We start from the raw sequence: 22,195 nt of genomic DNA, 5'->3' as shown, positions 1-22,195 counted from the left end.
CAGAGGATACACGGTTAGAATCCACTGCCTTCTTCCCACACTGCCTAGAGAGGCCAGGACCCTCACCCAGGCCCTGTCTCCTGGGTGCTGGGGCAAGACAGACCACGGGTTGGTTGCCTGGCTTCAGTCACGAATGTTGAACCAGGTGAGAGGCTGGGATCCAGTGCTGACCCCTCCTTCCCCACACCCAGCCAATAATTAACTGGGCTTGGAGGAGGCTTGTTTTCTGACTCTTTCTTGACTGGGCTGACCTTCCCTCCAGCTCACTTCCTTGGTTCTGCCTTTGGCCACAAGCATGTAAGGAATCTGCTCCCTGAGGCCCGGGGGCTAGAGGATGGGGGGGGCAGGGGAGGGTGCAGATGCTACAGGGAAGTGGCTTGAGGTCTGGAACTCTGCGGTCCTGTCCCTGCCATGGCTCCTTTCTGAGGCTGGCAGGGAAGAACTCTGGAACCTGCCCCCTGGAGCCTTTGCCAAAGGGCCCCAAAGGAAGGAGGCCCTGCCTTGGCCTTGGTGGGAGTGGAGAAGCAGAGCTAGTGTGGTTTGAGGTGACTTCTTGGGCCTGGTGCAAACTTGAGAGGAGCTCCCCACCCTGCTCCCCCTTGTTCATCCTCACAAGCTTCCCAGGGTTACCAGCCTGAGAGAGGTGCTGGCAGTGGCCAAGGAGAGCCCAAGTTCTTATGACCCGACTCCCCGGAATCACCGATTTGCTTACAGTTTTGTTTCTCAAGCTTCTGGAGGGGGACAGGGGAAGAGACTGACATGTTCCCTGTGTATGCGAGGACCCTGCATGGGGCCAGCAGGCACACAGCTGGTGCTCATAGATGCTCCCTGATTTAGGAGTGGGGTCTGCCTTTAAGTCTCCTGCTAATCTGGGAGCAAGCTGGGAAGGAGGGAAGAGCAGGGCCCTCAGCCTGCCCAGAGCTGGTGCTAGAAGAGGACGGCCTGACACTGCCCGGCTGGTTCCCTCTCCCTCCCTCTTGATGGGGGACTGTCCAAGCCAGGACCAAAGTGGAGAGGAGGGCAGGGTGTGGGGACAGCCTTGCACAGGAAAGGAAAAAAAAAGTCATTTTTAGTGACCTACTTTCCTAAGCTCCTCCTGGCTCCTGTCCCTCCTGCCTGGACTACCCCTCTTCCACCCCCTCAGCACCCGAGCTGAGAGCAGCAGTCTGGCGCCGTGCCATCCCTGTGCGACATGGCCTCTCCGGAAGCGCTTCTGGGCAGCCGGCTCTGGTCTGACTGAATGGGAGCTGGGCCTCAGGGCCTGGTGACTTGTGGGGCTTGACCAGCTGGCACAGACTGGGTACTTAGTGACTTTTGAATGTATAAATGAGAAGAGAGAAGACATTATCCCACTAGGGGTGACCTCAGGCTCTGAGGAGTTCCTGTCCACCTGGAGACCTGGACGGGCCAGTCCTGCCCCGTGGACGGTCCTCCGCCCTGTGGATATCCGTCGGAGGCCTCTGTGTCCGGGCTGACTGGGTCCTGGCTGAAAGCTGGCTCCTGCCTGGCCTCGCTCTGGCTTGGAAGCCTGGCCCCTGGGAGGTGAAGGAGCTCTCCCCAAAATACACTTTCGGGCAGAAAGGGCAGAAGAAGGGTCTGTCTCTGCCCCGGACAGGAGAGGGCCCAGAAAAGCCCTAGAACTATCAGCGTGCTAATGTTCCACTAACCTATCTGGGCAGGACTCTGAGGCCAGGAAGGCTCAACCCTGCTGGGGTGCTGCTTGGTAGGAGGCCGGGGGAGGGGAAGGGACTTTCCAGGATGAGGTAAGTCCCCACAAATGAGGATGCCGGGAACAAGGAAGAAAAACAAAAGGGATTGTGGGCTCCACTCCTGTACCCCAGCGGAGTAGCCAGGACAAGCACAGGCCCCCACCTGGCCCACAGCTTGGCTGGGGCTGGAAGAGGCGGGCCTAGAGGGGAGCGCTCGTGGCCAGAGGCGGGAGGGAGAGTGGCTCCTGGGTGGCCTGAGGCTGGAGCAGGAGCCCCTTGCTGCCCACCAGAACTCCATGGAATGTTCTCTGGCAGCAGGCGTGGGCTTTCTGTTCAAAACCTGCCAGGGAACAGCAGGGGCTGAGGAGAACTCAGTACTAGCCCAAAGGCCCTGGCTGCCTCTTCAATGAGCTTCTTGGGAGCTGGCAATTCAGACAATTTGCTGGGTGTCCTCACAAGGGTTGGGGGTGGGGGAGGGGGAGGTTCAGGGAAGTGAAATAAAGCTGTTTAACATCTCCAGGGTCTCCTTTCCAGCCTCTCTGCACACGTCAGAGACAGACACATGCACACACGCAGACAGACTCCTGGAGACTGGAACCTGCTGTCAGAGAGAACCAAACAGCTTACTTCCTCTGGAGAAGTCAAATCTTCTAAGTCCTCCAACATTTTCTCTACAAACTCTTCGGTCAACAGAATCTGGGAAGAAGGCACAAGACAGGCTTTTATTATTATTATTTGTTTAAAGTATATGGTCTTTTTGCTAATTGCCAAGCTATGGACCTCTGTCCAGGCCGTGGAGGAGTGGTGAGCCCACTGTGATATGTTCTAGGGCCAGGGGAAGTACTTGAGGCCTAGCCCTGACTGTCACCCCCAGCCTGCCCCCACCTCCCACCACCAGCTGCCTACAGTATCAGACGGACTGGGGCAGAGAAGGGAGGACGTCTAGGACAGAGGGGAGCAGGGCAAGGACTTCAGGAGACACGGCAGTGCTGGTCCCGGGAGGGACATGAGAAGGGGCGGGGAAGGCCGCCTGTCTGGCAGTCCGGGCGCCCTGCACGTTGCAGTATGGTAGAGGGAAACAGAAAAGCCGCAGGGCAGAGGAGAGTGACTCCAACATCCTCCTTGTTCAACAAGGTTTGTGTGTTCCCCGAGCCCCGCTTGGGAGGACAAAAGGAATCTGTCCAGGTTTGGAATACAAGCCTTGCCTGGAATCTGGAAATGCCCTGGAAGGTACCTCTAGGAATGTCTGAGCTGCACCAGCCTCTCTCATTTTAGCGAAGGGAAAGGGACGCCTCAACTCCCATGCGTAGTGTCTACCTTTTCTCAGGCCCCAAGCTCCCAAAGCCCTGCCTTGCCAGCCCCATTCAGCCACTGAGTCCTACAAGTTTTAAGAAACGTCTTCTCCAGGGCACCTCCCACCTATCCCACTTCACTACTCTGGTCTGCTACCTTGAGGCTTCACGCTTGCTGTTGAGAACAGCCTTGCCCCTTCGTTCAGGGGCACAACCACCACCCTCACCCATGTGTGTAGTCAACCATGCATGCAGTCAACAGCAAGGATACCCAGGACTTCCTCAACCTGCAGGGCCATCTTCTCAACAGGCTCCTCTATTCAGGCCAGTCCCACACTGGGCCCAGGCTGGGCATGTCTTTCCTCTTCCCAACCTGATCCTGTCTTCCACCCATCTCCTCCGCATGCTGGTCCATGGGACCTCCTGACTTCTGCAGTGGACCCTTCTGTAACCCCAGGCTGTGGCTCTCCCCACCTCTATTTTGCCTTCTCCAGTAGCCTCTGAATGCCCCGGGGTGGGATGTGGGGACAGAGGAAGAGAAACAACGAGGTGAAGACCAAGGTGTGGGAAAAATCCCCTATGACAAGGAGGAGGATCCAGGACTTGAGAAAATACCAGCAGGTTTCCCCAGGGAATTGTCCATTCTGATAAGAACATATGGCTCAACATTTGGAATAGGTCAGTGTATCAGACAAAGTGGAATGGCAGAGGAAGGAGGGCAAGCAAGCAGGCTCACTAGGCACCTCACAGGAGGGAAGTTTCCGAAGGGAGGAAGTTGACTGGGTGGAGGTGTGAGCAAGGAATGAGAAAACTACCCCAAGTGGGCAGACAAAATATCACCACACCGGGCACTGTGCTAAGCGCTCATAGAGCTTATCTCCTTCAGATGAGGAAACTGAGACACAGATAGGTTATGAGATTTGCCCAGTGTCACATGGCTTGTGAGCAGCGGAGAAAAGATCATCTCCTGGTCCTTATTTTTTTGGCTGAGCTGGGTCTTCACTGGGGTGTGCAGGCTTAGTTGCCCCATGGCATGTAAGACCTTAGTTCCCCAACCACAGATTTAACCCAGGCCCCCTGCACTGGAAGGCGGAGTCTTAACCACTGGACCACCAGGGAAGTCCCCATGTCCCAGTCTTCTCTGGACTCTAAAGTTAGTGTGCAAAGCAGAGCTTCCAATTCCTGAAGTCTAACCCTCACGGCATTTACTCATGTATTGATTCTTCCGGTCACCTGCCCATCAACCTACTTGATTCCAGAAGCATTCCCTGGGTGCCTTTGCTAGGCCTGGCCCTGGGTGGAGCCCTAGGGAAACAGCCATGAAAGCAGTCCATTCCCCAGCTGGACAAGCACCTTCCTGGGGTTAACAGGGAGCCAAAGGTCGTCTCCTTCTCAGGCTACAAGCCCACAGTCAGGGACAAAACAGCTCCAACCACCAGCCCGTATCTCCTCACCAGTTTCTGTTTAAGAAGCTTAGGCTTCAAGTGGAGACAGAGACAAAGTTTGGATAGGCAAAGCAGGTCTGTGAGAATGCCCACCTGAGATGCTCCCTCCCACCTTCCTCCTGGCTCCCTAAGCTGGGACCCGGTAACTCCTCTCATGGACTACTGTGGCGCTGCCCAATGCCACTGATTCCAGCTCCCACAGCCGGAGCCTCTGCTCCTCTTGCTCTTATCCTAGGGTTCCCCCCACCACCCCCACCCCCCAAAGCCTGGAGTCTCTCGACCAGTTATCACCAGTCTGCTTGAGCAGTACAAAAGTCATATTCACATTTTGGGAATTTCCGGGGCTTGTTGCCATCTCTGCAAATGTGAGCACAAACACAAGCATACCTAAAACCCAATTATATTACAATGGCTCCAGTCCGGGCCAGGCTGAACCGATTTCTAACCCACAAATACTTGGGAGGGTGGACATTTCTGCCAGAGAGGTAAATAGGCCTGGGACTGTAACTAGTGCTGGGGGTGAGAGGGGGTGGGGGAGGGTTCACAGGAATGGTGACCACACAGAGAGGCTCCAAAGAGCTGGAGAAATGGGGAAAATAATCCCACCAACAGGAGTTCAGTCCTAAGCCAGTTCTTCTGACAAAGGTGTGGAGTTGGTGGTGGAGAGAGTGTGAGTTACGGTGGCTTTCGGTAGACCAACTACCAAATGTGTACTATTAATATCTGTGTGTGGACTCATTTTATACTCAGCTGGGGGAGGGGACGGCAGGACCAAAAGGAGGGACAAACCCTAGTGGCTCCTCAATTTTCACTTTTAGTGATTGGCTGGTTCCTGCTGGAAACTTCGCATTATTTTAAAAGAATTGAATGGGGAAAATTGTACACGAGATCTGCATGATATTAAGGGTGACATTCCCTACAAAGAAACACGACAGACTGTCATAGCTCCAGGCACCTAATTTAATTTCCTTTGGGAGTTAAACCTTAGAAGCTTAGATCGAACAAACAGGCCCTGTTCTTTGTATATTTCAGACCTGGAGCTGAGAATGTTAACAGATCCTATCAACAGGACACTGGAGATAGACAGCCGCGATGCATCAGCTCCTGGATGCTCTCACGAGGAACAGACACGCCGTTGTGATGCAACTGTGGGAAAAGCCTGTGCAGTTCTGGGACTTGGGACTCTCGAAGCTCCCTGGGTCCCCATGGAGCTGCCTGGCTCTGCCACAAATAATAATAAGAAGGGTTATGAGAATGACAGCAGTAAGGATAACACCGCCAGCAGCAGAAGCACCAGTGCCTCCTCCATGTGCCAGGCACCAGGGCTAAGTGCTTGACTGGTATCATCTTAGGGCCACCCTGTGAGGAAGGTAACCATCATTTCCACTCTGCAGACAAGCGGGTGTCGAGACAAGACAAGTCTGGACTTTAGAAGAGCAGTGACCTGAACTCATGGTGGTAGAAGATGCTCTTTTTCTGTCTGGGGAGGGCACCTCAATTCTAGAAGCCTCGTATACTCAAAGCTGACGTCTCTTCTCTGCTGGGGGAGGTGGAAGTGACTCTGGCTTCAACCCAATGGCCTGGAAAACCAGCGACACATCTCCTGGCCACCTGCTCAGCTCAAGAGGGCTGGAACCCTGGGCGTCACAGACATGCAGCTGTTCAAAACCAGGTTGGCCAAGTGGAAAGGAAGGCAAACCATGCCCCGATATAGTTTCCAATGGGGCAGATTTCCAGGTCAGCTTGGTAAACGTGCACATGAGGCGACAGTTGCTCCAGTCCAGAAAACAGCAGTAGAAATAATACTACTAATGAGACAGCACTCACTGATGCTCATGATCACCAAGAACTGGGCATAAGAGGCTTACGTCTGTGCACAAACAGCCCTTGGAGGGAGAAGATGCTCCAGTGAGCGGGGAAGCCCCCCAAGCAATCTGAGAAGAAACTCCCTGGGGAGGATTTTGAAAACCTGGAGATACTAGGCACCATCCAGACCTTCTGAATCTGAGTAGCTAGGTCAAGGGATCTGCATTTTAAAAAGGCAACCCCTCCCTGCAGAAGATCCTGGTGGAGGGTACCCTGGGGAAACACACTCACAGGGGCAGTGGGTCTAGGCACAGGTTTAACCAACAGGGATGAGTTAGTGGCTGCAGCTCTCCCACTAGCTCTGACTGGTAGAGCTGTGAGGCGGGCAGTGGCTCCCTGCCCCCCACTCCCAGCCTCCACCTTTGATCAAGGAGGGGACTTGGAACACAGGCCAGCAACTTACTCCAAGGTGCTCACACCCAGTGCCTTAGGATAGCCTGGCTGGCGGATGAAGACGGAGGATCGTCAACAATCTTCCCAATTCCCCAGGCCCTGGCAAGTTCCAGAAGGAACCTGAAAAGTGATCTTTCATCATGCCTGCCCTGGGCAGGCCTGGCGGTGGGGCAGGCAGGGGCCCAGCCACTGCAGATCTGATTCAAATGTCTGCGGTCAGTGATATTTCTGAGTCTGCAAATAGCACTGACAATGCCCACTCCTTCCCCTCGGTGTGACAATCCTCACTTTGTCTGGGGCCTTGTTTGCTCTTCGTGTTGACACGTTGTTCTTGCTTCCCAACAAGTTTGGCTTTCTTTTTCCCTCCCTTTCCTTCTCTCAGGGAAGGAAATGTGTTGTTTACAGGGTAGGGCCTGCCAAGGAGCTGCTCTGGCACCCATGATGGCAGGGAGGAGGCAGGGACCAGGAAGCCATCCAGTCTGCATCCCCCCAACACCAACAGGCCGGACAAAAGCTAGACAACGGCCTGGAGCACCACCCCCCCACCCCCAGGCTCAGGGGCAGAGGTGCGGGTGCGGCAGGTACCACTGCAGCAGCCACACAGTGAGGCTGCATTCATTTCCTGTTCTCGGTGGGTGGCGAGGGGTTGGCTGAGGTGGCCAGGAGCGGGCTCAGACTTCTCTTGCTCTGGCTGGCAGCTGGTGAGGGCACGACAGGCCCTCTCAGTTCTCTCCTGTACCTCCCCAGGCACAGTGCTGGGATTGAAGCCCTATGGCTGTACCTGTGACAACGAGGACCCTCGGACAGCCAAGCAAAGGTCTTCTGAGATTCCACGTTCACTAGTGGAAGGAGAAATAGCAGAGGAAAGCAAGAGGAGCTGCGCAGGGCCAAGGCCAGGGTTCACCAAGTGTCTTCCACACAATGTCCAAATGGGTGCATGGGACAGGAGAAGGCTGAGGCTTGTCCACAGGGTGCGGGGGTGAGTCAGCCACTGGGCGAGGACCAGAGCCCGGCAGTGACTCCCCAGATCTGGCCTGGAGAAGTGAAGCCCACTTGAACAGCTGTTGGGCGTCTTCTCCCAAGCCCCAGGCCTCCCATCAAGGCTGGCAGAGAATGGCTGGGAAAGGGGGGCCACCTGGGTGAGCCGTCAGACACCACACAGCTGAGAAAGCATTGCAGGGCTTAAAAAAAATATTCTCATATTTGGTGATGTGACCTCTGAGTGACCTCTGGGTCCGACTTCTCCCCCTTCAGATCAATCTTGGCTGGGGACGGATGAACGACTCAGCTCTGGGCCAGGCTCCCGCTCAGAGACTAACAGCCCAGTGTTGACAGACTCAAGGGAGAGAGGCTTGTTAAAGCCACTGGGTTGAGGAATGCTGGGAGAAGGTGTGTGCGGGAGCGGACGCTGGCAGGCCTCCCCAGGTCCAAAGACCCTCCTGTACTCCTCTGGAGCTGGCTGACAGCCTTCACCATCTCAGCAGAGATAAAAACAGCCAAGGGTAGGGCGGACGGAGGAGTCTGGTGTCAACCTCCGGAAACTGAAGAGCCTAAGGAGTTGGAGGATTCCTGCCTCTCCAGTTCCTCCAGGAAGCGGGGAGTGTCCCCTGTACTCACTCTGGGGTGGCAGGCAGCCCTGCCTTTCTGTGCGCCAGGCCTTGACGTTCCTGGGGCTGGAGAGATGGGGCGGGGGGCGGACCTGGAGAAAGGGGGCAGCCTCAGGCAGGTGCAGGCCCAGGAGCTGGTGGGTGTGGGGGCCTGTCTGGGGCTACTCCAGAAACCCCGGAAAGGGCCCAGATTCCCTCACTTTCTGCCTTTTTCTCTCAGGCTCTCCTTTGTCATCTTCTCCCATGAGGGGTGTCTCTGCCATGCCACTTCCCCAAGAGATAACAGGCCTGGGCTGGAGGCCAGAACAAGGTGCCAAGGCTGGGAGCGAGGGCTTCCAAGGCTGTTGAAGGCTGATGCAAGAAAAGTCATCCTAGCCCCTCCCAATTCATCTGGGACCAACGCAGAGTGTTCCAGCAGCCAAGAGAACAGAAGTCTGGGTTTCTTCAGTCCTGGGGCTGCTGCATTCAGTTCCTTCCTGCCTCCCTGCCCCCCACAGGCCTGGGCACATGGGCCAGAGAGACATCCTGGAATCCAGAAGCATGAGGGAGAGGTTCCCATAGGAGGTGAAGCAAGTCTCTCTGCTGGGGTCTCCCTCTAGACGGGTCCAGTGTCTTTCCTGGGCTAGTGGATTGGGCCTTCACTGGTGACCTGGAGCCTGACCCCAGACCTCCAGGAGGTCCTCAGACTCCCAGCGAGACAGGCGGCCCCAGGGGGAGACTGAGAGGCCCACAAGTAATTACAAGCCCAGGTTCCCACAAGCCAGGGAGCTGCCTGTGACCACAGTGGCAAGACCCTAGAGAGGAAGGCGGGCTGATGCCGGCAGTCAGATGCAGAAAGTGCTGACTGCTTTGGGGGTGGGGAGATGAGGAGGGCTGGGCTGGGGGCAGGGGCAGAGGGTTTCCCAAGGCTCCTTGGACAGGGCCTGAGAAACCCCTGGGTGAATTAGGGTGCGTGCTTGGGGAGTGGGCCCCAGCCAGCCTTCCCGGGAGCTCCCCTGTGAGCTGGCCCCCGTGGTGGACCACACTAATGAGCCCATAACACAGGCCTTTGATTAAGCAGCTCTCAGCACAGCAACTTTATTGAAACATGCCGAGGCCAGCGGCTGGTTCCCACCGCTCCGGTTCCCCGGGCAACAGCGCCTGGGAGGGGACCATGTGCTGGGAGTCAGCGGGGCGAGTGCTCGAGCTGGCTGAGGGGCTGCCAGGGAGGCGTGGGGGAGCAGAGCTGGAAGGAAACCCCAGCAGCTAGGGGATCAGGGGCTTGGGAACCAGGGTTGGGCCCAGACCTTTGAGGGGACTGAGGATCAATGGGACATGTGCTGAGCCCTCTGGAGGCCCAGGTCACCAGGCTGCTGAGAACTGCAGATGCTGAGCCCCTACCCCCACTCCAGGCAGGAAGATGTTCCAGGAGGGATGGCGGGGCTCCAAGGACAGGTTCAGAGTAGAGCACGTCAAAGGCAACTGGGTGGCACTTATTCTCAAGTTGGAGAGGCTCTAGTTCCTACTTTCCCAAGAAAAAGTGCTTAACCTTCAATACGCAAAGCACTGAGGACACTTCTGCTGAGACCTGTCAACACACTGTCACCTGCTGGAAATGATGACCTCTGACCTGTCAGGGCTGGGGTCTCCTGCATGGTCCACCCCCCACTCCTTCCCAGCTCTGTGCCGCCCCCGCCCCTGCTCTCCACAAGCAGCCTGGAGGCCTGGGACATGCTGGGGGTGGGAGGAGGCCCCTTCCACTTGTTCCAGGCTAATTTCAAATGCTAGAGTTCAGAGCTTTTGCTAAGGTAACAACCAACACCACATGGACAGAAATCTAATGTTACCAAGTGGGACTTTTAAAATGTATTTATAACTTTATGGTTCAAAGTAATTTTGTTATGAAACAATGTAATAACAACAGTGGAAAAAGGCAAGATAATTTATGGAACACAATATCCCTAAAGCACTGGCTTCCATTTCTACCCTCAGCTTAGTCTTGGGAGTCTGGTTGGTATCCTTTGTTTGCTGTTTGTTTTAATTAAGGGTTAGTATTTTGGTGGGGAGGGGGAGGGAGGAGCTGGCCTGAGGAGGAGACACACACACACAAACTAAAAGCATGCCTACATTAATGGTAAATCACTTCACAGACCGCCCCCAGACTGGCCTAAACCCACTTCCTCTCTACTGTAATCCCCCTGCCCACTGCTGCCCCCCACTGCCCAGGATACACCACAGACAAGGCAGAGTCATCTTTTACACTAGGGTCAGATTCCCTTTCTGAGAGAGGTAAGGTGGCGTGTTCCTTCTCCCATGCCCCCAACAGACAAAAAAGGATGTTGTTCCTCTACTACATCTGGGAGTGGGTTGGACCAGGCCAAGTACCCGTTAGAGACCTGGGCAGGGTGGGGATTGGAAAGAGGCCTGTGGCTGTCAGGTCTGGGCACCCTGCTTGGCAATGGCTCGAGGCTGTGCCCCAGCCAGAAGAGCAAAGGAAGGACAAAGTATTCTGGAAAAAGCCAGCAGGTTTGCACTGAGAAGCTGGGTGTCCGTCAGGAACACAGGAGAACCATTAGATGAGAGGGGGCAGGCTTGGTCTGCCGAGACCTGCCCATCACAGCCCATTGCCCGGTCCAGGTTCAGATGCCTACTTTCTAGGTATTCTGGTGGGCTTCCCCATATAGTGGAGAGTGGCTTCCACACTCCCTCCCACCCTGCTGCACCCCTCATTTCCTGTACCTTGGTTTACCTGAGATGCAGAAAGTCGCACATCCCTCAAAACTGAATTTCCATGGCAAACAGAATTATCCACAGCCAGAGCCTGGAAGGTTACTGTTCCTGTCTCGGGGGACAGGCAGAGGCCAGGAAGTGCTCCTAGAGCTGGTGGGCTAGGTGGAAGCATCCACACATCACATGGCATCTCTCCACTGGCCCCTCAGGAAGGCACCCCCGGGAGCTTGCCAAGGGAGGACAGGGAGGTGGTGGGCACAGGAAAGGAGGCAGGCAGAAGAGAAAGAGCCTTCTCACTTGTAACCAGGGTCCGTGAGCTGCGTAAGGGTGCTCCTCGGTGGCAAAGGCGCCTTCTACTCCCGTGGAGACAAAGGTGATGGCCATGTCACCTGTGATACTTTTATATGTAAAGTGCCGTCCGTGCAGGAGCCTGCCCCTGGGGGTGGGAACGTGAGACAGTGAGAGCGGGCCTGGCCAGGGCGCTCGGGGACTGTGGGGGCTACGCTCCCGGGATGGGGTACCTGGAAAATGCCCTCCTGACTGACCAGCTGCCCACTAACAGGGGACTTAACCAAACATGTTCGTCTCAACACCTCCCAAGAGAAGCCTCTCACGAGTGTTCTACTGTCATCCTTCCGAAGTGTTCAAGGCTGGCAGACACCAGAGCAGCGTTCAGAGAGGCTGCAAGGGGAGAGAGGTCCACCTCTTCCGTGTCCTGGTGAGGAAACTGAGGCCAGAGGGGCCAGGTGGTAACGTGCCCAAGGTCAGGTCCAGAGCTAAAAGGGGGATCGTGCCCCTCTTTGTTTGGAGGGTGGGGATGAAGAAGCCCCTAAACAAATTTCCCACACCCCTGGGTGATGGCACAGGGCCCTCACAGCACAACCCTGTGTCTGGTCCACCCACTCCCAGGCCTCTCGTGAGATTTAAATGGTTACCAAGTCCACATCTTTAAAAAAAGCTGAAGCCAAGTAGGGTCACTCTGAGAGAGCCACAGAAGTTATTGTTAACCCCTAGTCTGGAAATAACACCTGGGGGAAGGGTGGGCAGGGGCAACTTGTGGGGACAGAGATGCCAGTCAGCAAAGGAAGCAAAACCTGCTCCTGGCTTCCTCAGGCTGCCTCAGATTAACCCTTCATCAGCCTAAAGGCCCTGAGCCTGGGCCGGAGAGGGAGCTGGGGGAGGAAGTGGTTGGGGTCCTTGGGGAGGTGTGGGGGTTGTACAGGGCCCCGGCCAGCCACTGGTCACTGGCTGTCTTTGCTCTGTTGGGCCAGGCTGGTTTCCACCCAAGCTCTTTCCCCAGGCTCTGGGATAGTGGGGATGGTCCCAGCAAGTACAACCCCCTTCTTCCCTGCCACTGTTGTCCGGGTTTACAGTTATCCTTGCTGTAAAATTGAGGGTGGAACCCCCAGGGCTCTGGAGGAAGCCAGCTGCACAGGTTCCCCCAGGGCAGCATCCTCATGCAGGAAGCTGCATTCTGGCCCTGGGGCTGGGTTTCTAGCACTGTGGATGGCAGCAGAAGGGACACAGTCTGGGCTTCTGAGTCCCTCAAGGAGTGTGCGGGCCACAGGGTGTAGAGAACTGAATGTTTTGCTGGAAAAACAGCAAAGCAGGAGAAAACAGAGCCCCACCCGTTAGAGCCCCTGCCCTACCACCCCAGTGCTACCAGGGACCCTGCCACTGGGCTGGTGGGATGACAGGGGGGCGGTCTGAGACACCCTAGGTTACTGGACCTTTGTAAGGGAGCAGGGCTGGGGGAACACTTCTCTGCACAAAGGAGAGCTCTTCAGTGCAATGGGGGCTACTGGTGGGCTTGGGGGCCACAGGCCTGCCCACAGGCCCACCCACAGGCCCAGGCTGGAGCTGCCTGACTAGCTCTCCTTCCCGCCAGGGTCCTAGACTCCGCCAAGGCATGGGGGGGCCAAGCACAGTCCTGGTAGCTCCTTGAAGCCAAGCTGTGCTCTGTGGCACTCACCTGAGGCAGAGAGGGATGAGGGCTCCTGACTCCTGGTTGAATTTCAGATGAACGCTCTCCAGCTGCCGCGTACGGACCAGCTCGTGGGGAATGATGGCCGTGGAGCTGTCGCTTTCCAGGCTGTCTTTGCGGCTCCTGCAAAGCAAGCACAGGAACAGGTTCAGCACAAGGTGAAAACCGCAGGGCAGAGCAGGACAGGAGGCTCCCAGGCTGGGCTCCTGTGCAATGACAAGGATGGTGACTGATGATAAAGGTAACAACAGCCACCATTTACTCAGCCCGCATTTGCCAAGTGCCAGCTGCTGTGCGAAGCACCCCTCACATGGTGGGCACAGCGCCTCTGTGAGGTGGGCACGATTTTTACGGCCCTTTAACAGATAAGGAGTCTGGGATCAAGAAAGTGATGTAACTTGTCCAGGTTGCACAGCGGGGGCTGTGGAGCTGGGATCTGGTCGCAGGTGAGTCTAGTTCTGAAACCTCATCTTTGGCCAACACACTGTAGAAAAGCTATGTCACAGTGGCTTGTTCTTCCCTCAGATGGCAGCAGGGGTCTCTGGGAGCCCTTCTTCTGCTGCCCTGGAGCCCCAGACCCCAAGTTCTCCAATGCTGGGGTGCCAAAGTTTCAGGAGACTCGGCTCTGAAAGCTTCCTTCCAGCTGACCCTGAAAAGGCTGTGACATCAGAGCAGGCTCAGAGCATGCACACTCCTGCTGGCGGCCCATAGCTACAGTGACATACACACCCTTCATCCAACAGGAAATGACACAGGCCTCACCGAAGGGTGGAGAGCAAGGCTCGCAGGATTCAGATCTGAGATCCTGGCTGGGCAGCGGGGCTGGCCGCCACCCTACTCGGCAATGAGGCCCCAGCAGTGCGGTACCAGATTCCTCCTGACTGTGGCTTCCGCCACGGCACGTTGCCACTGCTGCCTCACACCCCTTCCTGTCCTGCTTCCCACCCACAGCTTGCTCCACAGCTGGGCCACAGGGCCCCTTTGCAATCTAAGATTCATTCTTTCAAATTCAGCTGCCCCCAATGATGACCTCGCAAATCTGCCCCAGCCGGAAGTGAGGGTTAGCCACTGATCTCATTCAAAAGACTAGATCCCGGTTTGAACTGTGAATTTCAAAATAATTACTCAAGTGTCCAATCAAAATACTGGGTGATGGGCTTCCCTGGTGGCGCAGTGGATAAGAATCCGCCTGCCAACGCAGAGGACATGGGTTCAACCCCTGGTCTGGAAAGATTCCACATGCCAAGGAGCAACTAGGCCCGTGTGCCACAACTGAGCCGTCAAGCCACAACTATTGAAGCGCATGTGCCTAGAGCCTGTGCTCTGCAACAAGAGAAGCCACCACAATGAGAAACCTGTGCAACACAACCAGAGAGTAGCCCCAGCAACTAGAGAAAGCCCACATGCAACAACGAAGAGCCGGCACAGCCAAAAATGAATAAACATAATAAGTAAATACTGGGGGAGAAGCTTTAGTTATTTATCATTCAAGCGGCAGAAGCCATCCAGGATGTCTGGGTTTGATAACCTCCTTATACACTGGAGGGCTGAGGGCTGCAGCCTGTGGCCCAAAAGGCACCCCGACACTCAGAGAGCAGCTCCCCAGAGGGAGGAGGTGAGGTCTGTAGGCAAGATGGAGGGTGACATGGGGCAGCACGGGGCCCCACTGAGGCAGCGACTTATAAGCCCACAGTAACAGGGACCATTCCCACCAGCTGCATGGATCCACCCCCAGATGTGACTGCTCTTTCACAAAGTAGTCTCTTCCTCTGGGCTCCCAAAGCCAACTCTGAGTTGCCCTTTGCCCTAGCACCTCCTTTGACAAGCCCTTTCAGGAGACCTGTGAAGAAGACAAAACACGCTGGCCAAGCCGGTCACAGAATTTCAGGGCTGGGAGGAAACTCTGAGGGTGTTTAATCTACCTCTTTCCTTTAAGAAAGAGACCCGGTAAAGCATCCAAGGTCAGAGAGCTGGGCTGTGGCAGGCCAGCATGGGAGCCTCGGACCTCTGACCAGCTCTCTTCCCCTGAGGCCCTGGCCACTACGCCTCCCTTCGGAGGAAGGCAACACCAAACACCAGCCTCGGGGCTTGGACAAGAGCAGGACTCAGGAAAGGCAGCAGCCCTCTTTGGTGAGCCCTTACTCTGCTCCAGAGTAGGACCCTACACCAGGTAAATTTTTCTGTGGTTAACCCTTCTTGTACAGGTAAGGAAACTGTGGCTCAGACAGGAGAGGGGATAAGCCTATAGTCAGAGTTTAAGAGGAAGAACCAGGGTGTGACTCTCACCATCACTTCCCTGTGTCACCTCTGAGACACATCACCCACCACCAGGCTCCTAGCCCAGCTGCCAGATGGGGCCAGGCAGCAGGCCTCTCTGACACAGGCAAAAATGCGGATGAATAGCAACTGGGGGGTGGGGGCAGCGGGCTGGGAGAGCAGAATCAACAGCACACAGGGCTAGAGACGTCTCAAGCTGGAGGGAAAAATAAATTGTTGAAAGTCAGCTAAAGTCACCTTGGTAACTGCTACAACACACTCACCCGGAACGAGGACATCAAACCCAAGTGCAAACAGCTTTAAAGAAATGGAAAAGAACTTAATCATCTGAAGAATTAATGTGACAAGTGCCCACATTTACACCTCCCACCAACCTTCAATCATTTGAAAACGTACTTTAATCTTTAAAGAGAAAAAAAAAAAATTGCAAAATGCTAGATCTGCAGTCCTGGAGCTTGGGTATTTCCGGCCTGCTGCTTCAATGGAAACAGGGCAGATACACACACACACACACACACGCACACACACACACACACACGCACACACACATGCACGCACACATGCAGGAGCCCAGCTTTTTGCTGATTTGTTTTTTCTGGACATCGGTGCAGAAGCATGAATTATTTGTGTGGGCTGGGTGAGGTATTAAATCTGCAGCCGACACAGGTTTGCAATGTTTTGCACGGTTGTCAGCTTAATCTTAGTCATAAAAAAATAAGTAGTGTGCTCGCCAGCGTGGCCTAATTTTTCAGCTGGGCTGTTTTCTCTCTGAGTTCCTAGTGGAGGGGAAGGCAGAGCTTCGGGGTTGGAGGGGAGAACTGCTCCCAGGGAAGGCGTGGTGGCCGGCAACCTCCAGGGGCTGCTGGGGAGATGGAGCCAGGTGATGAAGTATGCTCAGGGAGGCAGAGTGGCTAATAAACACAGGTTTGGGGTTCAAGTCCCATATGACCTTGAGCAAATAACTTCTCTCTAAGCTTTACTATCTTCTTGGTGGGAAGAATAATAATATGCTTTCCTTATAAGGATTAAATGAGATGACTTAGGTGAAGCATCAAACAGTGCCTGGGATGTAGTAGGTACTCAAAATGTATCTGGAAGGCATTACCAGGATGTTAGCGGGCTGCCTCTAGAAGTCTATCTGCTCCTCATGCAGGAATGTTGATAGCTTAATAGAGACTTATTTGCCTTTACCCTGGGCCCAGAATCCAAGTGCCTCTAGCCAAGTCAGTCCCCCTTTCTGAGCAAAGGTCCTTACCCTTGGCTTGGGAGGGGGACTTCTGAGATGGGGCAGCAGTCACTGTGGGCCCTGGTCAACCACTGGTATTCTGGGAAGGCCCAACTACAGGTCAACAAAATCCCTTGAGGCCTTTGTTCTGCTGAGGGATGTGCTGGCAGGGCTCCCTTCCTGCGCAATGAGCACAATGAGCCTTCCTGCAATTCTCATCCACTGGTCCTCAAGTCAGCCAGAAGTAGGTTAATTCATCCTCCACGACAGCCTTGTACATCCCCGAGGCCGCTCCCACAGCCCAACAAGAGTTTCTCTTCCAGGATTTGTGGCCCCAACTTTCAACGATATTCTTTGCTGTTGTTATTGTGGTTTTCAACTATATTCTTAAGATAAGGTCCTAAATCATCCATCCATCCAAGTAACTCTCCCTTGCATTCACTCTAGCTTGTCAAACTCTAGTGTCATGTCCAGAAGTGAAGTACCATGTGTGGAAATACAGTACGTGGTTTAACCAGCGCAGATCACAGAGGGACTGTGAGCTTTCTTGCTTGGGATACTTTATTTCTATTAAAACTGTCATCAAATTGTCCATTCTTTGTAACCTCGTCATAGCTACCAACTTATACCGCACTCCCTCTGTCAACAAATCCCCCTCAGGCTTTCTCCCATGGACTGAGCTTAAACCTCTTCTTCCCCCGCCTGTGTGTACTCTAGATGATTTGGAGCTTGAAACAGAACTCTGCTGTTACTCAGCTAGGGTTTCGAGCGGTCCGGATATTTCTGAAACCTGGCTCTGGCACACATCATATTGGCGTTTCCCCCGACTTCACGTCACTGACAAAACTGATAAACTTGCCATCCATGTTCTCACCCCAGGCTTTGATTAAACAGTGAACAGGACAGGGCCAGGCAGACGGGCTGACAGACTGACATCATTACTCTTCGGGTATGTGCATCCTACCGGTTGTAATCAACCCAACCATTCCACCGCTACGTCGTCCCTCACCCTCCTGGATGGTCTGTAGACATTTCTGTGTCTTGCCAACGATGATGTCAGAAGACACTCTCCAAATGTCTTGCTTACCCCCACCTATATGAGGTCTATAGCACTTCCTTTATCTACCAGGTAGAAATAGGTTAAGTGTTTCTAAAAAGGCAGTGAGGAAGGTCCGGCAGGCCTGACTCTCTGTGAAAGCAAGCCTCACTGTTTTTCCTTAGGGAGTGTTCACAGCCTACTCACTGAACAATCTAGCCCAGAGTTTTCCCTGTGAGTTGACACTAAGCTCGCTAGTCTAGAGAGTGAAAGATGCTTTTCGCATCTTGGAACTTCTGAGTGCTTTCAGTCTGCCAACACCTCTCTCCCATTCCCTCAGAGATTACTGACACCAGCTTTCTGAATCTCATCTGCCAATTGGACTGGTATTCTGGGGTGCAATACATGTGGACCAGGAGACTGGAAATCATGGCTTCAATCCTCTTTTATCAATGCCTTTGTGATTCTTCCTAGTCTGATAACCATTCTATTTGAGATGGAAGCTAACAGAAGTAGAGTAAATTTTTGCTGCCTCTCTGTCTCTGATTAACATCGCTCTGTCCAAACAACAGGACCTAGGTTTTCTTCTTCTCATTCTAAACAGAAGTATAAAAAATAGTCCTTTTTGCTGATCATAGCACTTTTTTTGCAAGACTTAGCTCTTCTTGAGTTTCAGCTTTTCTTGTTGGTCTAACATACTTCTAGCTTTTGTTCAAATTCTTCAAAAATATTCTGAGTTACATAAAGACTTCTCTACATATCTGTACTGGTCCCCAGAGATATTACACCTCCTTTCAGTTTTCAGGGGACTATCCACAATAATAATAAAAGGTACCAACTATGAAGTCATTTCCTACTCCAGCGGATCTTCCAGACCCAGGGATAGAACCCATGTCTGCTGCACCTCCTGCATCGGCAGGCGGGTTCTTTACCATCGCACTGCCTGGGAAGCGCAACTATGAAGCCAGGCCCTATGCTAACCCTGTATATATCTGTTCCTTTCCTTCCTGTAACAACCCTACTGTTGCTGTTCAGTCACTAAGTCACGTCTGACTCTTTGTGACCCCATGGACTGCAGCACACCAGCCTTCCCTGTCCTTCACCATCTTCCGGAGCTTGCTCAAACTCGTGTCCATAGCGTTGGTGATGCCATCCAACCATCTCATCCTCTGTCGCCCCCTTCTCCTCCTCCCCTCAGTCCTTCCCAGCATCAGGACCACAATAACAGAAAACTAGTCAAAATGACCACATGGGTCACAGTCCTACATAACTCAATGAAGCTATGAGCCAACCCATGCAGGGCCACCCAAGATGGACAGGTCACGATGGAGAGTTCTGACAAAACGTGGTCCACTAGAGAAGAGAATGGCAAACCACTTCAGTATCCTTGCCTTGAGAACCTCATGAACCGTATAACAACCTTATAAATAGGTATTATTTTTCCCATTTTATAGACGAAGAAACGGAAACCCAGATACTTAAATAACTAGACCCAAATCGAACAATGAGGTAATAAAGGGCTGAGACAAAACCCCTAGGTCTTCCTGATGCCAGCAAACATATAACCACAATATTTATTCTTAAGAGCCTCCCATCCCTTTGAGTGGTCTTTCCTTCTGGGGTTTCCAAGGCCACAAAGACACATCTATTTTTTTCCCCTGAACTCTTAAAAAGAATTGCTTCCTAGAAACCACAGCAGGGCTTCCCAAAGGGCATTCAATGGAATTTTAATTTAAGACACACTTTTAGAAAAGCAGATGTGGCAAGGGCTGGATGCAGCACACTGTGTCTCAGATGAGAGGTTCACAAAATGCTGGCATTTCGAGGAATCTGAGGAGGACTATGGAGGGCAAACCAACCAGTTTCACTTTGTGTAAGCCAGTATCTTCCAAGCTTAGCCACAGGAATCCCTCCTCACTCAATCCCCAACAAAGTCCCTTACAAGGTTGTAGGGACCCTCCCTCTGGGGACCACTGACCAAGCAGTGTTCTGACAGGGCCCAGGGTTTTCCCTCCTAAACCCTGCTCTGCCTAAGTACTTTGTCCCAAGGACCTGTCACGCCCATGGTGCCGGCCTCTCTGCCAGTCAGTCAGGGGCACGTGAGGCACTCCATCAACTCCTTCACCCCACGGCAAGATGCTCTCAGGAGGCCTGTCAGACAGCTATCCAACGCTCACCTTGAGCTCTTGGCCTGATGCTGGGGAAGCTGAAGTTCCTCTGAGTGAGCAGGGATTACCAGTTCTGTGCCAGTTCTGTGATTTCTACCTGGAATATGTCATTCTTTTCACTACGCAGGGTAAGCTGTAACAGCTCCTACAGTATCACTTCTTTGACTTTCCTCAATACCTCTAACGTACTTTCCACTTCCCGTTATTCCCTTTTTGGGCTATAGCCATTGACTTCCTGCTACGGAAGATGAGCCTTTAGCTCGCTTTCATCTCATACTCCCTCCTTCCCAAGATAACTGTGCCGTAAGTTTGTTTGGATCAGTATTAAGCGTTGATGTTATTATACAATACTAATGCTATTTACAACTGAGCTTCCCTGGTAGTTCAGCTGGTAAACAAGCCGCGTGCAATGTGGGAGACCTGAGTTCTGTCCCTGGGTTGGGAAGATCCCCTGGAGAAGGGAACAGCTACCCACTCCAGTATTCTTGCTTGGAGAAGTCCATGGACAGAGAAGCCTGGCAGGCTACAGTCCATGGGGTTGAAAAGAGTCAGACATGACTGAGCAACTTTCACTTTCACTTCACTTTCATGGAGTATATACTATGATTACTTTTCCTTTTTAGCATAATTTTCTATTTTTCTTGTATTTAATAACTGTATTGTTTTCTATGAATTTCAATAATTCAATCCTAAACTAACTACCAATGGCCTGCAGATTGTCCCAAGACTTTCAAATAGAGCAAATATTTATCAATTTTATCTTTTTAAAGACATTTCTCCAGAGGATCCTTCCAAATGACTCCAGTCTGAACTCACTGCCCTCCATTCTTGCTACATAGGTGTCCTCACGGGATCACCCTTCACCTTCACGCTGGCAATTCCTCTCCCCTCTTTCTCATGGGGGATCCCGTTTCTTGTTTCCTGAGTATTTTCTTCACTCATTTGATGGAGCATATCTTCTAGCAGATTTCACTTTATTTTTCAGTGTGCTTCTCTATGATCTGTCACCTTCAGGAGTTTGCAGGCAAACTAACATCAACTTTACTCTGTGCACTGGTTCGGAGACTTCTGTGGCCTTCTTTCCAGTTATTTTTTCCTGAGGAGGGGCAGACACCTCCTCTACTTTTATCCTCTTTTACAGGCAGCACCTAGTGGTGATGAGGCCTGGATCTGGATTCAAAAAACCCAAAGTTCAAATTTTGGGTCTGAACCTTCTTAATCTTGGCTCATTGACCCAGGATAAGTTATAAAATCTAGCTAAGCCTCTGTGTTCTAGTTTGTAAAATGGGGACAAAAGTAATCCACAATATAGGGCCTGGCAGATGGTGATACTTAGTAAAAATGCCTGCTTGGCCACAGAACCTGTCCAACCCAGGATCCTTCCTGTACTGGGAACACTGAGCAATGGCTTACGGGATGGCTCAGAGGCACGCCTCAGTAATTCAGCAACTGATCTCAATCTTCCCATTTCTTTCTTTTTTACCACCTGTCTATATAACATTCTATATTTACACTTCCCACTGTATAAGGGGACTTTTTATATATCCTAACACGCCTTCTCCTTCCAACGGCAGGAGAGACTCCTTGTTTCTAGCGCTGCACAGATCGCAGTACATGCTTCTGGTCACCCTACCCACACTTCACAGGTTGACAGAACCGTAGCCATGTTTCCTCTGCACTCTGCTCTCAACAGATTGAAAAGTCTTAATTTTTCCATGTTAGCCTAAGGGTGTTGGTCATATTCTATCAATGGCAGCAAGTGTAGAAAGGAGAGGAGCCCAGCCACCGTGACTCCTTTTAGCCACAATCCCAGTCCTGTGACAGTGATGACGTCTGCACTGGCTATGCGACTTGAGGCCTTCTCCTTGGGGACGCCAGGCAACAGGAACCAGGGCACCCGGCTTGGCAACGATTCAAAAGTGAAGTGGGTTTGGCCTGCTGAGCCCAGTCCAACCTCTGGCTTCTGCCCACTGGCCTGGGAGATTGTTCCTTTTGCTTTCAGATTGCTGACTAAAGCGCTGAAAAGCACTTGCAGGTCTCCCTTCAGGGCAGGACTGGGACGGGTGTGGGTGGGAGTGAGGGCCCAGCTTAACTCCACAGGTGCTGTTACCGCTGAGTCCAGACAAATTCTCTGATGAGGATGACACAGGGGTACAAGGCCAACACCAACAGCCAAATGACAAAATGCAGTATTTTCACTGTGAACATCCCAAGGAGAAAAATGTGATGATAGAAGAGTGGGATGGAGTGTAGGTGAAGAAATCAGAGTGAGGAAGCATCATGTTAAGGTTGGTGGATCCCTCCATCAACTACTAACTCCTCCGGGCACCCGGGACCTCCACCCTGCAGCCCCGTGGTCTGACTCGGGTCGGGGACGAGGACCCCTGCGCTCCTGAATGAGCCAGCTCCAGTTAGAGCCCTTGGCTTTCTGTTTCCTGAGACACTGAGTCATTTCCTCTCTCTAGCTCTCACCTTTGAGCCTTC

The 22,195-nt window shown here is 53.0% G+C and overlaps 1 protein-coding gene across 6 annotated transcripts in view; it reads right to left on the bottom strand.

Annotated features, from left to right (window-relative positions):
* Positions 1 to 22,195, bottom strand: part of SUFU (SUFU negative regulator of hedgehog signaling) — a 105,841-nt gene that overhangs the window by 3,299 nt on the left and 80,347 nt on the right. For 2 of the 6 annotated variants that reach the window (XR_015155264.1, XR_015155265.1), the window contains exons 9-12: positions 12,994 to 13,128; positions 11,319 to 11,457; positions 5,481 to 5,667; positions 2,337 to 2,405 (exon numbers count right to left, since the gene is read on the bottom strand). Coding sequence is in view for 4 of the 6 variants with exons in the window: in XM_086377479.1 (XP_086233605.1) it covers positions 1,873 to 2,049; positions 2,337 to 2,405; positions 4,251 to 4,358; positions 11,319 to 11,457; positions 12,994 to 13,128 (628 nt within the window). In the remaining 2 variants the exon portion in view is untranslated. Of the gene's footprint in view, positions 1 to 1,745; positions 2,406 to 4,250; positions 4,359 to 5,480; positions 5,668 to 11,318; positions 11,458 to 12,993; positions 13,129 to 22,195 lie in introns of those variants that run through there. The other 4 variants (XM_086377476.1, XM_086377477.1, XM_086377479.1 and 1 more) reach the window with 3 other exon arrangements.

Source organism: Bos grunniens, chromosome 26 (genome assembly GCF_055505025.1).
Source record: "Bos grunniens cultivar Pamir isolate PY7600 chromosome 26, Bosgru_T2T1.0, whole genome shotgun sequence".
In the NCBI taxonomy this organism is placed as follows: domain Eukaryota; kingdom Metazoa; phylum Chordata; class Mammalia; order Artiodactyla; family Bovidae; genus Bos; species Bos grunniens.
This window is presented reverse-complemented; position numbering and strand designations above follow the sequence as displayed.